The following is a 17848-nucleotide window of genomic DNA, read 5'->3' as shown; positions in this document are numbered from 1 at the left end:
TCAGAGCATTCTGGGACACTGAAAGCAAACACTACCAGGCACAGAATAAGGGAATGGAAGGCATAAAACTCCACACTAGACCGCAGATCAGATCGGACCAGAGGGTACCGCTGTGGGGGGCAGCGTAGACCCCTGCTGCAATATATAAGCTGCCATACTGCCCAATACTAATGGGAATAAACCCGACTATTTACGATCCAGAATCTATGAAGAAACTACAACTCATTACCTGACAGTGGGCAGATTTATGGGTATGACAAGGGATCGATGGTGGGTTAACGTCTCTGAACAGTAGTAATTCAGTGCTCTTCATGTCTGTGGCACAGTGTAATGTAAAACATCTACAGAGAACTTACACCCGTCTGTCAAGGCACCGGGCCCAGCTGTAAATAACTTGGCGGAGCAGCGAAATGCAGCTGTACTATGATAGGGCGAGCATTGCTGCCATGCCGAGAACCCTACACCGCAGGCCGCTCCTCGGTCTAAATGTATCCTCACATGATCAGATGAACAGAAGTCACGTTTAACACAGCCAGAGAAATGTAAGCCCTTGCTGGTCACTCACATCACAGGATCACTTATGGCATCTTACCATGTACAAAAGAGGTATTACAGCCCCGCCCATTAGTTACCAGGACACACCCATTTATAAGGGTTAAAAAAAATGCCCCTTTAAGCAGTTATCATTTTGCTGTAAAACTCGCAGAGTTTAAATTCCAAGAGGCATTTCCCAGCAGGATAATGCTCGGCCGCACACACAAGGGGATCACAGGAATGTCCCCACAACATTGTCACGCTTCCATGGCCGCCCGGTCGCCAGATGTATCACCAATAGAACATGTATGGGACCATCTGGGATGCCAACTTCGACAGCCTACAAATTTCCACAATCTAGATAGAGGCTCAGTTACAGCGATATGCGGTAGGATACCATACAGACCCTGTATGCCTCCATGCCGGCACGTATCACATCTAGTATCCAAGCTAGAGGCGGTACAACAGGGTACTAGAGCCTCCATGCTTGCACGTATCACATCTAGTATCCAAGCTAGAGGCGGTACAACAGGGTACTAGAGCCTCCATGCCCACCCGTAACACATCTTGTATCCAAACTACAGGCAGCCCAACAGGGTACTAGAGCCTTCATGCCCACCAGTATCACATCTTGTATCCAAGCTAGAGGTGGTACAACAGGGTAGTAGAGCCTCCATGCCCACCAGTATCACATCGTGTATCCAAGCCAGAGACAGTACAACAGGGTACTAAAGGCCCCATGCCCACCAGTATCATATCTTGTATCCGTATCCAAGCTAGAGGCAGAACAACAAGGTACTAGAGCCTCCATGCCCGCCAGTATCACAGCTTGTATCCAAGTTAAAGGTGGTCAACAGGGTATGAGAGGCCCCATGCCCACCAGTATCACATCTTGTATCCAAGCTAGGGGCGGTACAATAAGGTACTAGAGCCTCCATGCGCGCCAGTATCACATCTTGTATCCAAGTTAAAGGTGGTCAACAGGGTATGAGAGGCCCCATGCCCACCAGTATCACATCTTGTATCCAAGCTAGGGGCGGTACAATAAGGTACTAGAGCCTCCATGCGCGCCAGTATCACATCTTGTATCCAAGCTAGAGGCGGTACAATAGGGTACTAGAGGCCCTATGCCTACCTGTGTCACATCTTATATCCTAGCTAGAGTCTCCCTTTATGGGATCAGTTTTCCACAATAAATGCCCCTTTTGCTCTGATACTGTGATCACTTATATCAACGTTACAATCTTAGAGAGAAAGTTTCATTCCATCCGACAACTTCTAGGGGAGGGATGTTACTGATAATGGGTGTATAAAAAGTGCCAAACGTGTATCACTGAGCAGTGGAAAAACATCACCTGGTCAGATGGATCCAGATTTCTATTGCACCGTGCGGATGGGAGGTCAGAATTTGGCCCAAGCAGCATGAATTGATGACCCCTTCCTGTCAGCTGGTCAGGACATGTCAGCACTATCTAATCTGCGACAACTACAAGAAGCTTCCTGTCCGCAGGGGCCGATATTCTTGCAGAACCATTTCATTACCTAGTGGAATCTATGCAATGATGAATTGCTGCGGTTCTGAAGGCTAAAAAGAGTTCCAACGCGCTACTAGATGGGGGTCTAATAAAGGGGCCATTCAGTGTCCTCAATAAGGACATAAAGCAGCCACCAAGGAGCCTCAGTTTGATTCCTGCCATTGGGCTGTTCATCCGGGGATACGAGTCCAGAAGAGTTTCATGCAAGCAAATGACATACAATCCAATAAGTACGGCCAATAACGGAACAAAGTTCTTTAAATACTCTGAATTAAGGACGCAGCGTCTTATCTGCTCACTCCTCAGATCTGGTCATACAACCGCAGTGCCAATCATGTGCGCCATATAATTGCTTTACAGGAAGTCGTAGAGCCCCCTCCCCTCCCACTGAGAAATTTTAATTTACTAAAAATGTTCTTGCAAAGCAAATATTAGTCAGAATGCGGCGACTTCAAAGCGAAGAACCGAGAGAAGATATTTATATTCATACAGAAATAATCTTAAAGAAGGACTAAGAGGGATTATATCTGTATGGAGAGGAAATGGTATATAACTATGCATGGACAGCTCTTATTTATCTCTTATTTAAATTATATAGTGTTATGGAGCATGCTGGTATAACCTGCGTATCTTCTCTTTATTACAGCTGGGATACGTTATACATCTCCTGTATACTGTGATATAGAACATGCTGGTATAACCTGGGTCTCTTCTCTATATACAGCTGGGATAAGTTATACATCTCCTGTATACAGTGATATGGAGCATGCTGGTATAACCTGGGTATCTTCTCTATGTACAGCTGGGATACGTTATACATCTCCTGTATATTGTGATATAGAAAATGCTGGTATAACCTGGGTATCTTCTCTATATACAGCTGGGATACGTTATACATCTCCTGTATATTGTGATATAGAACATGGTGGTATAACCTGGGTATCTTCTCTTTATTACAGCTGGGATACGTTATACATCTCCTGTATACTGTGATATAGAACATGCTGGTATAACCTGGGTATCTTCTCTATATACAGCTGGGATACGTTACACATCTCCTGTATATTGTGATATAGAAAATGCTGGTATAACTTGGGTATCTTCTCTATATACAGCTGGGATACGTTATACATCTCCTGTATATTGTGATATAGAACATGGTGGTATAACCTGGGTATCTTCTCTTTATTACAGCTGGGATACGTTATACATCTCCTGTATACTGTGATATAGAACATGCTGGTATAACCTGGGTATCTTCTCTATATACAGCTGGGATACGTTACACATCTCCTGTATATTGTGATATAGAAAATGCTGGTATAACTTGGGTATCTTCTCTATATACAGCTGGGATACGTTATACATCTCCTGTATATTGTGATATAGAACATGGTGGTATAACCTGGGTATCTTCTCTATATACAGCTGGGATAAGTTATACATCTCCTGTATACAGTGATATGGAGCATGCTGGTATAACCTGGGTATCTTCTCTATATACAGCTGGGATACGTTATACATCTCCTGTATATTGTGATATAGAACATGGTGGTATAACCTGGGTATCTTCTCTTTATTACAGCTGGGATACGTTATACATCTCCTGTATACTGTGATATAGAACATGCTGGTATAACCTGGGTATCTTCTCTATATACAGCTGGGATACGTTATACATCTCCTGTATATTGTGATATAGAAAATGCTGGTATAACTTGGGTATCTTCTCTATATACAGCTGGGATACGTTATACATCTCCTGTATATTGTGATATAGAACATGGTGGTATAACCTGGGTATCTTCTCTATATACAGCTGGGATAAGTTATACATCTCCTGTATACAGTGATATGGAGCATGCTGGTATAACCTGGGTATCTTCTCTATATACAGCTGGGATACGCTATACATCTCCTGTATACTGTGATATGGAGCATGCTGGTATACCCTGTGTATCTTTTCTATATACAGCTGGGATAAGTTATACATCTCCTGTATATTGTGATATAGAACATGCTGGTATAACCTAGGTATCTTCTCTATATACAGCTGGGATAAGTTATACATCTCCTGTATATTGTGATATAGAACATGCTGGTATAACCTGGGTATCTCCTGCATTAGGGCAGGCTCACACAAGCGTAATTTCATTGCATATTACGTGCGCAATATACACGTGCATAATTCGCGGTGAATGAAGTCAATTAAAGTACATCGATTTCCATTGATCCATTCACACTTGTGTATATCCGTTGTGTTTTATATGCATGTTGCTAGGAATCTAATTAAGAAATATAATTAAAAAAAAAAAGACATGAGGAAGCCAGTGCATGACAGCGTGCGTGAGATACGCGATAACAATCCACATGCTGGTAAAATGTTGCGTTTTATGTTACGCTCGGCGAGGCCTGCCCTAAGGGCTCCTTCACACAGGCGATCACCATATCGCCACGAGAAAATCATGATTTTTTTTAGCGCCAAAGCAATAGGAGTTTCTAACGTTAAAAACGCATTGCAGGAAAATAGCAAGCTCGTGCTTTGTGATACAATAAAAATGAGGCTCCATAGGGAAACATGGGAGATTAAAAAGCAAAAAAAAGCAAAACGCAGAAAGTTTTCTTTTTTCTTGCAATATCACGAGTGCAAATATCGCAAATGTGAAGGAAACCATTGGTTCTGCTTTTCTCATTCTCACATCAGACGTGTATTTAATCTTAATTCTAGACATCACATTTCAAGAAGGAAGAACTTGAAACGAAACTATAATAATAAATCTGAGTTTTTATATTATAAAATACGAAAATCGCACAATTTTAATCGCCAGTGTGAGGGAGCCCTAAGTTATACATCTCCTGTATATAGTGATATGGAGCATGCTGGTATAACCTGGGCATCTCCTGTATATAATGATATATGTGCTGCTGGTATAAGTTATACATCTCCTGTATATAGTGATATGGAGCATGCTGGTATAACCTGGGCATCTCCTGTGTATAATTACCATATTTTTCGCTTTATAAGACACACCTAGGTTTTAGAGGAGGAAAATAGGAATAGATGTATTTTGACCCCCCCCCCCCCCCCAGACCAGGCAGTGAAGGAGGCATTACAGGAATAACACACACAGATATTTAGTGCCTCTTAGGCCGGCTGCACACGACCGACCGGGTCGCATTCCGGATGAGGGATCTTGCAGGGAATCCAACCCTGTGCCCGGTCAGTGACCCCGCGTATCTGTCTTCTTCCTTCTTTATCTGTGCTGCATATGGTCCGGACAGCTCGCCATCAGACATGCGCAGTACAGATTTTCCCACGCCGTCGCTAGGCGAATGCGCAAAATCCACAACCTGTCAGCAATGTTATTTGCAGACAGACCGCAGGACAGATGGCTTTAATTTACTTCAAAGGAAGCCGTCCACCGCACTAAAATAGAGCATGCTGCGATTTTTCCTACGCGAACGGAAAATGATTTCCGCTCATGTGCAGAAAAAAAGCGCTTTTCCACAGCATGCTATGGAATGCATTCGCTGTGGAACTCGGAGACAGACGCCCGCCCCGGATTCCACAATGCAAATCCGGTGGTGTGCAGCCGGCCTTACACATCGCATGCATAACATTGATCCAACCCGCGTAATGTACATGGTTGTCTGATAATGACTCTTGTTATAAGTAGTATTCGTTGTCTGGATATCGTCCCAATGTAGGAGAGGACACATTAAGGCTGGCTCCACGGGCGATGGGCCATAGCGTGATCCGTGGCGATAAATTGCACGTGGAACGCGCATGATAGGCTTTCTATAGGATAACTATGGAAAGCGCAGCCCAATGTACACGAGCGGACAATCAGATAGGTTCATCACGGAAATACACACGGGAAAACCTGGAAAATCACGTTGACAATCATGCTCCCCCGTGGCGGAATATCGTTTGCGATATTCAATCCCACCCATGGACGCTCAGCCTAAAAGAAGCTTCCTGTATTATGTGGGTGCAGCTGATTGGTGAGCGCTGGCAGGAACTGCTGCTCCTCCCCTGCTTCCTCCACCAATCAGCTGTACGTACGGGTGGCACTTCTCCTTTGCTATGGGGCAGACCTGGCCGGCAGCTGTGCGATAAGGACGTGCGATCCTTATCACACAGCTGCCGGCCGTGCCCGAATTTCAGCACATTTGCTCTATAGGATGTACTTCTGCCCCAGTGCGCCTCATAGGTTGAAAAATACGGTATACATGTACAGCCGGTATGTTATGCATCCTTTCTATAGCAATATATGGAGCATGCTGGTATGACCTGGGTATCCACTGGATATAATTATATATGTACAGCTGCAATACGTTGTACATCATGTATATAGTGATATGGAGCATGCTGATATAACCTGAGTATCTTCTCTTATAGGTAATAGCAGCCTCCTCTCCCCAGATTATATAAAGCAGCAGATGTATAAATGCACCTTGAGCATCAATTATCTCGCTCATCCGAAGTTGTTAGAACAAGAACAGAAGCATGAAAAAGCTTTTTCCACTCTCTGGAATGGTGTTGACGCGTTTCGTACATTATACACGGGATGCTATAGCCCGGCTCAGGAAGAGTTAACATAATTCAATTCAGTAAATCTGGGACATTATATATTTTTGCTTGAGTTATGCAAATGTTAAAAAACTTCTCCTAGAACCGGATTATCTCCATACCTGCTCTGTACCGAGAGGCCACCGACTACGAGTCAGAACACAGCAAATAGGAAGCGTTTGTTAACAGGCTGCGAAACGCAGAACAGTGGCAAAACAGGACAGGGACTGTGGGAAGGGGCGCCGCTCTGCTGGGATATTTCCATCAATATTACAGTATATGATGATGTCATTATTGTGATTATAGCAAATAAAGGCCACGTTATTTCAGTGCAATGTATGCTAGTGACCTTTCTCATATGAGATGTATCCACGGGGCTCCGGCACATTTCAGGACTTTTTGAGACATTGAAATCTCACAAAAGGCTACACTCACTGGACAGATCTAAGAAACGTGCACCATACCTGCCATATAACCGCCATGTCACAGGGCCTGAAGGCTGGGCTTACCCCTAGACCATGTGAAGGCCAGGCTGCCCAATGGTCCCTGTGAAGGCCAGGCCAACCCCCGAACCCTGTGAAGGCCGTACCACTCGCCCTCCACAACACTGTGAACTTGTGAAGGCTATGCCACCACCCCCAGATCATGTAAACCTGTAAAGGCTGTGCCACTGCCCCCCAGTCTCTATGAAAGCCGGGTTTTCACCCCCTGGTACCTATGAAGATCAGGCCACCACCTCCCCAAAACCTGTGAAGATCGGGCCACCGCCCCCCACCCCAAACATGTGAAGATTGGGCCACCGCCCCCCACCCCAAAACCTGTAAAGATCAAGTCCCCCCCTCTATCCCGAAACCTGTGAAGATCGGACCACCCCCGAAACCTGTGAAGATTTGGCCACCGTAACCCCCACCCCCAAAGCCTGTGAAAATCGGACCACTGCCCCCCAGATCCAACAAAGGGTGGTTGTTCCCCTAGACCTTGTTATGAAGGCTAAACTGCCTCCTCCCCCCCCCCCCCCTCCTGGACTCTGTGAACCCATGAAGGCTGGACTGTTGCCCTGAACCTTGTGGAAGCCAGGACGTCGCCTCCTGGACCCTGTTGTGCAGGCCACACTGGCTCCCACTGGACCCCGTGAAGACCAGGCCCTCTCCAAGACCTTGTTGCGACTCTGTGAAGACATGGTGTCTCTAATTGAATACCTCAATAGAGAGTAACCATATCAGAATAAGTAAATGCACAGCCGCCATATTGGAAGGTCTAAAAAGAATAAGTAAAACTCCCGTCTTTGCGTTCTCTTTGCCGTCTCTCTGGTCTCTTCCTCCCCAGATCAGCTCATTCCTATGAAGAGCCCATCATACACATCTGTAATATTCCCGCTTTGCATCATCGCTGTAATTAGCGCTGCGGAGGAGACATTTAACTCCTGTAAATGATAGAGGCCTCACGGCGAGGTCTGAGCTGCGCGCGGCGTTATGGATAGTCCACAGGATGGATCGCAGAAAATGCGTTTGGCATCCATCAGCCCGGGTCTAATTGCCCATTAACCCTCCGACTTTTGCCCATTGTAATTGTTCACTATGGTTATAATGTCGACAACCTCATTCTCACATTACTACGCTGTGCGGTCGGAATCAGGGGGCAATTACTGTGGCACAAGGACATACTATACAATAAGCTCTGCTCGGGCTATCAGTGCGATAAGTGGGAAGAGGGGGATGGAAGTGCATTATTGCCGGTTGTAACCACCCGGAGGCGGCATTTACACACAGCGCTTTGTGGTATCTTAGTGGACTGAAAATAAAGGGCATGTGAAGAAGCCTTCGGTTACGTGCAGAGGGCGTTTTACATTTTTTCCCTAGTGTCCCCAGTAGTAATAGTGCCCTCATTAGTAATAGTGCCCCCATTAGTGGCCCAAGTAGTAATAGCGCCCCCGTTAGTGGCCCCAGTAGTAATAGCGCCCCCGTTAGTGGCCCCAGTAGTAATAGCGCCCATTAGTGGCCCCAGTAGTAATAGTGATCCCTATATTGGGTTCAGTAGTAATAGCGCCCACATTAGTGACCCTAGTAGTAATGGTGACCCAAGAAGCAGAGGTCAGGGGTCACGCTGATTACAGCAGTGGCCAACCGGAGATCCCTGTAGGGTTGCTGCCTGGCTCGCCTCTAGCTGGCAATTATTATTGTCGGTAAGAAATAAGCACCAGCCGGTGGCAGGTTCAGGTCGCCTCATGATAGGAGCACCAACAGAAGCCATGGAAATAAAAGGGCTGTTTGGGACTTTTACTATCGATGACCTAACCTCAGGGCAGGTCATCAGTGAGGGTCTGCCATTCAGGATTCCCACCAATCAGATGTTCGCCCCCTCTGCTCTCAGCGTGCATAGAACCGTAAGCCGACAGCTCTGTACAAACTGCAGCGGTTCGGGTTGGTGTTGCACTGAATTCAATGGGCGCTTCATTTGCAATGCCAACCTTGGCCACTACGCTAAAGACAGCACTATCTGCTTTCAGCATTGACAGCAGACCAAGTGAACAGCCGATCGGTGGCCTGCTGATCATGGATAACCTATCTTGAAGATACATCATAAAACACAAATATCTATCATTCCAGTGCTCCTCCAACTATGAAGCGCTGTCTATTTATTGGGCACCTTCAACCTCCAGACCTCCTTTAGCTGGGAGAAAATCCAGAATGGAAGTCGGACAATACAGATACCACTATCTGCTGCATGTGTACGACCTTAGTAAATACTACAGAATGGGGTCTTCTGTGTTACAACATCCACATCCTAATAGAGTACAGCTGCAGTGTAAAGCATGAGGGGCAGATCACCAGCTGCAGTAAGAGAATGCAACATGTTTGATTGCTCAATGAAAGTTCAGGACAGAACGGTTTTTAAAGATATTTAGCTGCTTTAAACAAAAAAAAAAAACTATATCTGTCACCGCTTTGAATCGCCGCGTCTACGGTGGGAATAATTCTCGCCATATCCCTTTATAAGTGCCGCCGTCCTCGACACGTTCTGCGCATAAACAATATAGATTTAATCTGCATGTGGAAGACAAATGGAGAATCAGGTGACTAGAACAAATGTATTCAATAACTTTCCATGCGGCTGCGAGCGGAGGAATGTGCGGAGGAGGTGGGGGTGGGGGGCGTTCAGTATGGAGGATAAGGTAAACATACATGGGAGTCTGTATACAGACATACAGGGCAGCAATACATGGGGTCACACGTCACGAGTGCAAATCAGTGGGGGAAGAGACCCTATTAGAACACTTGTGGAATCGTTCTTTATATGAAGATCTGCACGTCCTGCAAAGGGTTAAAAACATTGCTGTACTATATATTTACTAGCCTTGTATAGAAAACTATCCCCTATGCTGTACCTTTCCACATCTCTTCCTTCATCAGGAGCTTGGAGACTGGTGACAGAAGAATCTGTAGCAGAGGCTGGCCCCACAAACAAGAAAGGGAAGTACTCAGCCTGAGGGCCACAGCACTATATCAGGGCCCTCCAACATGGGGCTACATTTGGTTTCCCCCCTAGGGCCCCTGCCCAGAGGTGTAGCTAGGGGCATAGAATTAATTTGGCTAAAAATTCGCCTGATGCAGAGCTGTGATGTTCTCACAAGCCGCACAGCGCTAGCCGCAGAAATCGCAGGCTTGGCCGGAGTCTCTCGGCGCGATATCACTCTCGCCCATGTGAGGGCAACCCTGGCGAATGTGATAGTGGGACGTGAAACGTGGCCAGATAGCTCACTTGTCAACGTGCATGTTTCACGGCAATGTGATTTTCATTCAAACGCCTCGCATCACTTCTGTAAAAACCTGTGATCTACAGGCGTGTGTCACGCGTGTCAGAGGATCACAAGTGTTTCTCATTGATTTTAATCGGAAACCTCGAGTCGCATGTCGTGCAATATTATATGTTATAATCAGGAATTCCTTCTGAAGGGTCGGTGATCCGGGGATTATTCCGATTGACAGATTGTAGTCAAGAAGGAATTTTTTCCCTTAAATTGGCTTCTAAATCACTGGTTTTTTTTTGCCTTCTTCTGGATCAACATTGGGGGGTAATAGGCTGAACTGGATAGACATGTGTCTGTTTTCAGCCTTACATACTACCGCGTTTCCATGAAAATAAGACCTGGTCTTATATTAATTTTTGCCCCAAAGGAGGCACTAGGTCTTAATTTGGGGATGTCTTCTTATACCTAACTAGCAGGCTTGGTCCACATCCCTGAGCATTGATTGGTCAATTCATAAATCCCAGCTCCACAACGCGATGGCTGCGATTAGTTCATCCAGCGCTCGAGAACTAATCAATGCAGCGCTGGATAAACTAATCACAGCCATCACATTGGTTCATTGAGGGCTGCACCGATTGGCTGGGAAGCACTCGAGAGCCAATTAGAGCCATCGCTTCTACACTGTGGCACCATCAGCTCCCACTTAAGCTCACCACCCAGCTTTCCCACAGTTCTGAATGGTTAATAAGGCAAATGGAAGCAGAATCCATATCTGTACAGCTTGGCAGATGTGACGTTCAGGGCAATAAGGAAGCTGGCTGACAGAATGCAGCTGCCATTACAGCTCCCATGGGGCTGAGTCACTTGGCTTTTTATAGACTTCTAAATGGCGAGTCCTCAATAAAGGCGCACGTGCACACAGAGAGACCTGAACGCAGGCGCGCGCACAGAAAGCTGCATGCAGAGAAGGCTGCACGCGGGCGCGTACGCAGAGAAGGCTGCACGCCGGCGCGCACCCAGAGAAGGCTGCACGCCGGCGCGCACCCAGAGAAGGCTGCACGCCGGCCCGCACGCAGCGAAGGCTGCACGCCGGCCCGCACGCAGAGAAGGCTGCACGCCGGCCCGCACGCAGCGAAGGCTGCACGCCGGCCCGCACGCAGCGAAGGCTGCACGCCGGCCCGCACGCAGCGAAGGCTGCACGCCGGCCCGCACGCAGAGAAGGCTGCACGCCGGCCCGCACGCAGAGAAGGCTGCACGCCGGCCCGCACGCAGAGAAGGCTGCACGCCGGCCCGCACGCAGAGAAGGCTGCACGCCGGCCAGCACGCAGAGAAGGCTGCACGCCGGCCCGCACGCAGAGAAGGCTGCACGCCGGCCCGCACGCAGAGAAGGCTGCACGCACGCAGGCGCGCCCGCAGAGAGAGCTGCATGCAGGCGCGCCCGCAGAGAAGGCTGCGCGCACGCAGAGAAGGCTGCACGCAGGTGCATGCACCCAGCTGTGATAGATTTTTTCCATGCAAATTCCACCTCCAAATCTGCAGTAGATCCTGACTTCCAGCTGCCGCAGACCCGCCTGCACATTTAGCCCTCTCCAGTGGGGAAAATACACTTTTTTTCTGCAGCTAGCTCTTAAAACGCACTGTATAGGTTAAACCAGGATTTGCAGTACAAGGGATTGGACACTTTTTGACGCAGATTTGATGCAGAATCGTAGATTCTGCACCAAATCCATAGTGAAATCCGCGGTGTGAGCCTCAGGCTGGCTGTCCACAGATCCGCAGCCTGTCCTGTATGTCTGCCAGTGTGACCGCAGTACAGGAACCACCACAGAAACGGAACGCATTCCACAGCGGATAATCCACACATAAAAACACAACCGCAGCCAACGCCACAAATGTCGCTCACTAAGGCCAGCTGCAGAAACGCAAGAAGAATTCTGCAACAGACGTCCTGCAGCTAAACCGTGCTGCGTGAACGCGGTCTTCGGCCATGTTCACACAGGGCGGTTTAGCCATGGATTTTCCTTGCGGAGCCTCCACACCGAAAATCCACAGCATTTACAGCAGCGAAGTGGATGGGATTTTCGAAATCTCATTCACATGCTGTGGAAAGAATCCGCATCAAACACGTGTCACTCATAGCGCAGAATCCACGGCTTCTAACGAGGGGCTGAATTTCACACCAAATCCACATTAACATTTGCGTCAATTTCTGCACCGTTTTTAATGCGGATTATCCACTGTGAATCTGCTGCAGGCGGTCCACTGCGGTCATTCCGCGGCAAATCCGTCCCGTGTGTAAGATCACTTGGGCTTCCTGCAGACGGTTTTATCTGGCATTGTGTGGATGACGCTTGCGGTTTTTCTTATGCTTCTCCGCATAGAAAAAAAATGCTACTGACCCTAAATCAGCAAAAGTGAGAGAAAAAAAAGGCACTTACACCCTCCCCAAATGAAAAAAATACCAGCACGGTTTGTAAGGCATTACATATTGTACTATTGACCTGCAGCAAAGCCCCCTGGAAGCTGTGACGGGGTCACATCACTAGTCACCCAGCTTTTCAGAGGACAGAAAGGACAACGTGCAGTCTACCGAATAATGACACAGAGATCAGAAGATACAGAACTGGATGTATGGCAGACCGATATCAGCCCACACTGTTATAACACTGCTGATTTAAGGTGTAGTGGCCCTTTAAGACAATAAAGTGACACTTTGGGATCCCCAGTGATCAGCTCCTTATCGGGGAAAGTAAAGCAGATGCCACATCTCATGGAGAGAAATCTGAGCGCCCAACATTCCCAAAATACCAGCTACACAATGTGTGCCGACACTGTGCAAACAACCCATCACAGACTCAGCAGAGCTCAACTACACGATGCATGGTGCAGAGCTAGTACCTGCCAGCGGACGCCACTGACTCAAACCTCATTCACACAGTGGCACCTGCCCCAACACCACTCAGCAAATCCACTGAAAGCTCCCCAGAAGACCACTGTTTAATGAAGTTTTAGGTGGTCATGCCATCTATACGCAGATGTAGCAGAGCCGGGTTTATCCATCAACGCTCTCTTTTAGGAATCATAACTCCCAATAGCTAGACTATCCTTCACCTGGGGCAAATATTCAGTTTACTGCCCTGTACCTACCCTGGTCAAGGCAGAATGCTTTGTTGGTGCCCCTTGTGGCACCCAGCGCTCGCCCCGCCAGCCTGTTTATCTGCAGTCCTATGAAAACCAGATAATAAGTCAGTGGCAAACCAACTCAGCTCTGCTATATCTGCACATATACACACACGCTCATGTCATCTGGTGGCAGTAGAGCTACAAGTCCCAGCAGACGTCCACAAGTGCACATAAGCTAGCATTTGCAAAGTTGGAATGGATGGAGATGCTGTAAGTTGGCAGTAATGCCTACTAGTTGGCACAGCGTACAGACTGGCATTGATTCCCACAATCAGAGTCAGTAGTCGCGTTCTAGTTTGACGCCCCAACAAAAGGTCTATTATATTGGAGGAAAGAAGAGGGATCCACTCACCGAAATCCGAGTGCAGATCTTTGCGGAGCCCACAGAGCATGTCTGCTGGAGAGCTGCACACCGCACACAGCCGCCTGCTCTACAGCTCTGCTCCCACTGGCACAGCCCACACAGCACAGCACACGCAGCGCCCGCACTGATTGGATGGCACAGGCAACTTTCCCAAGCACTCTACAAAATCCTTAAGTTTCGGAGCTTTTCAGCAGCGGGGGGACGCAGGTTCGATGCCAACCCGGGTGCAATCTCCACAAGTCCAACCTAGGCTGTATTTACCCGGGCGGGTGCAATATCGTTCCGAGAAAAATAGGACATGCCGCGATTTTTCTTTCTCAGACTCTCGATCATATAGAAAAATTGCCCGTGTGTATAAAACCAATTGGAAATAGTCGCAGTAGTCTCTCGCCCGTGTAAATACAGCTTCTCATTCACAGGGGCGCATTTCAGTCAATGAACACGCAGAATATTCACGGACCAAAAATCTGCATTCTGGCACCTGGTAGATTTTTTGGCGCATGTATTCTCCGTGTTTTTTACACGCGCAAAGAAAATGCGATATATATATATATATATACAGTGACTATGCCTATATATTGTGTATCCACTGCGCACTGCACAATCCTATTGACTTCAAGCGGCTATTTTGGTCCGTAATACAGACGCGCTTCCATTTTCTTCCAGCACGTATGCAGGTCTGAAGACCCCAATTCAAACCAGTAGGGATTCAGCACTCCCTATTCTGTGTGCGATGGGGTGCACAAATACGGTCGTGTGAATGAGGCCTTACACTATCACAAAACTCACCTGCTGCTTCATTTGCTTGTATAGACAAGATAGGGGATAAATGTCTGATCGGTGGGGGTCCAACCGCTGAGAACCGCAGTGATCCCAGATCTGCGCACCCCATGTGAATGGAGCGGCGGTGCGCATGCGTACCATTCACTGCTACAGTATAGGCGGAGAGCGATGTGCTCAGCAATCTCCCCCGTCCCATTGACATGCATAGAGCGATGGCTGAGCACCACCATCTATTCACAGGGGGCATTCGGGATCACTGGTTCCCCAGCGGTCAGACCCCCAGTGATAAAACATTTATCCCCCATCTTGTCATGACTGCCTTTTTCCAAAAACAGTGCCACCCCTGTCTACGGGTTGTGTCTGGTACTGCAGTTCAGCTTTCTTGAAGTGAATGGGGCTGAGTCGCAGTACCACACACAACCTGTGGACAAGGGTGGCGCCACTTTTTGAAGACAACAGACAATGGACAATGTTGAATAAAAGTAAGCAGAGTTGAATGTTGAATAAAAGTAAGCACCGTGTTACAGAGGCGGAGCCTGCATCCAGGGGTCATTGGGGCGGAGTTAGACCCCAAGACTCCCATGACCATTATGTCAATGAAGACGAATTAGACAGGATTATAACTTGCTTTATGGAGCAATCAGATTAGTACGGGTCAGAGGTGGGAGAATGGGGGACAGTCAGGGTATGCTGGGAGTAGTAGTTATGCTACTGGATCGTTATAATGTCAGCATAATTATCTAATATAAATGACATAACATGCAGGGCAGCAGCGGGAGCAGCCCGGCGGTGGCGCCTGCTGGTGTCAGTCACATGGGTGCAGCTGTTGTGCCGCAAATACGAGCGGCTGGATATAAACAGTTGTTTGATGTAACAGAGATCTCAGGCGAGGAGAATGTGACTCAACAGTAGGGCAGCGAAAACCAGGATTTCTGGGCACGTCCGGTCCGCGCAGGGTCAAGGATATAAATATTCGCCGCAGCCCGATGTGAAAAATATTGCACTGTACAAATCTGGTGGTGTATTGTAGCTTTTACTCTAGTCACAGCCAAAGCTGCATACAGAAGTGCATTGTGGGAGCTCAACCCCTATGATGGACAGTAGGGTGTAGCAACACTGTGGTCTGTATCCAAGGGCAATATGCAGGATTGTCAATATATCGTATGTGTGGGAGGATATTCACACTGGCATTACAAACATATTTTTCATATATTGAATATATAACGTAATCTATACATCTATTGATTTGCATAAGGGGTATTCAGACAAGTATATTTTTCATTCGACTTTTGGTTGCGTGCAAAAATACGCAGCATGTCCTATTTAGGTGCTTATTATATACCACAATAGCCCAGAAATGTACAAGTATGCAGTGAACACGTTTGATACATGTGCGTTCCCTGCGTATTTGCTCAGAAAATCAAATCGCTCTGCTTGCGTGTTTTTATTTCTTTGTATGTGTGAGCACGTATGCAAAGAAAAAAAACGCTAGCCGGGCCGAAATACACAGGTAATCAGCAGAGTTCCGGTCCGCGAACACGCTGCATATTCACGGGCTGAAATCTGCGGACGTCATGTGAATGAGCCCCTAGGGTACGTGCATATGATGGAAACCAACGTGGATTTTTCCGTGCCTCATTCCATCTTTATAAAAGAGACAGAAATCTGTGGCAAACCCACGTATTTCTTGCGCACATTTTCCCGCGGATCTACATGAAGATTTAGCACTGAGAATGGAATTTCTGACAGGATTCTGCGCGGATCCACGTTACGGTGGGACATGTGATGTGCGTGGAATCGCCTTGGAAATTTTTAGACATGGTTGTAGAGCTACGATCCATGCAAAAAAAAATATCTAAATTAGATTCCGCCATGGTCACATATGCTAAGGGTGCGATCTCAAGAGGCAAATTAACATTGCTGAGATGTGGGCACCCGGCCGCTGAGGTCCTTACAGTGCCTGCTAGTTGCTGTACTTGCAGAATCCTACCGCCATGCCCCAAGTATTTTGATTAACTTTTTGTAGTTTTAGGCCCTGAAAGGGACTGTACAGAATTACAAAAACATACGTCCAAAAACAGCGCCACATCTGAGCACAGCTTGTGAGTGGTACTGCAGCTTAGCCCCATTCAACCACACAGAACTGCAGACATAACCTTAAGACAAAAGTGGCCCTTTTTTCATTAAAAAGCAACTGCCTTTTTCTAATCTTGGACAATCCCTCTAAAGGGGTTGTCCAGCTGTAAACTACGGCCTACCTTCAAGACAGGTCAGCAACAGTCTCCTGGGGTCAGTCGTCCAGGAGCCCGATGATCAGCTTTTTGCAGCATAGCTGCACTCCTGTAGAGCTGATTTCTGCAGCAAGCAGACAGCACAGTTCTTACTGCAGTGGCCAGACTCGATATTGCAAACCATTTACTTCAATGCCTGCAATACCATCCCTGGCCACAGCAGTAATAACAGAGCTGTTTGCTTCCTGCAGAAATCAGCTCAGTGCACACCAGCGGACAGCTGATCAGCAGGGGCCCAGGGCCACAGATAGCCAACAATCTACTATTGGTGACCTTTCTTGATAATAGGACATAAACCGTTCTCAATGGGCAACCCCTTTAAGGGTGCTAATGAATGAGTGCTGGTGGCTACCACTAGTGCTTGTGTTTTCCCAACAATTACAATTAGCGCTATTACTTAAGCCTTAACAGTGCTCATGCGATTGCACCTTTACACTAAAACCTTAATGGGGCTGGATGCTGGGAGGTATAGTACAGCTGGAATCTACAAGGAGGTGTAAGACACGGCACTTTCACTGCTTTCGGATGAAGTTGTAGTGCGGATGCGCTGCGGTTTCCCCTTTCTGCTCGCTTCTGTCTCCCGCATGGTATTGTAAGACGACAAGGTTCACCTCCTACAGCTGATACATGATCAAACAGCAGGAAAGCCTGGAAGTCATACAATAAGACGTGGCCACATGCAGGTCCACAGTACAGAGCTGTAGGCACCATATACCGCCTTCTAGAGTTGCTGTACGCTGCCCTAGATAAATGCTGCTAGCGGTGAACACCTCTGCTATATCACATCTGATAGGGCTTTTTTTTTTATTATGAATACTATAATATATATTGGAGTTT

The 17848-nt window shown here is 47.2% G+C and overlaps 1 protein-coding gene across 2 annotated transcripts in view; it reads right to left on the bottom strand.

Annotated features, from left to right (window-relative positions):
- Positions 1-13985, bottom strand: part of GRIP2 (glutamate receptor interacting protein 2) — a 92826-nt gene extending 78841 nt beyond the window's left edge. For both annotated transcript variants that reach the window (XR_010791246.1, XM_066597014.1), the window contains exon 1: positions 13926-13985. Coding sequence is in view for 1 of the 2 variants with exons in the window: in XM_066597014.1 (XP_066453111.1) it covers positions 13926-13965 (40 nt within the window). In the remaining variant the exon portion in view is untranslated. The remainder of the gene's footprint in view (positions 1-13925) is intronic.
- Positions 13986-17848: the final 3863 nt, after the last annotated feature.

This window comes from Eleutherodactylus coqui, chromosome 3 (assembly GCF_035609145.1).
Source record: "Eleutherodactylus coqui strain aEleCoq1 chromosome 3, aEleCoq1.hap1, whole genome shotgun sequence".
Classification (NCBI taxonomy): Eukaryota; Metazoa; Chordata; class Amphibia; order Anura; family Eleutherodactylidae; genus Eleutherodactylus; species Eleutherodactylus coqui.
Note: the sequence above shows the minus strand (reverse complement) of the source record. Positions and strands in the feature narration are given on the sequence as shown.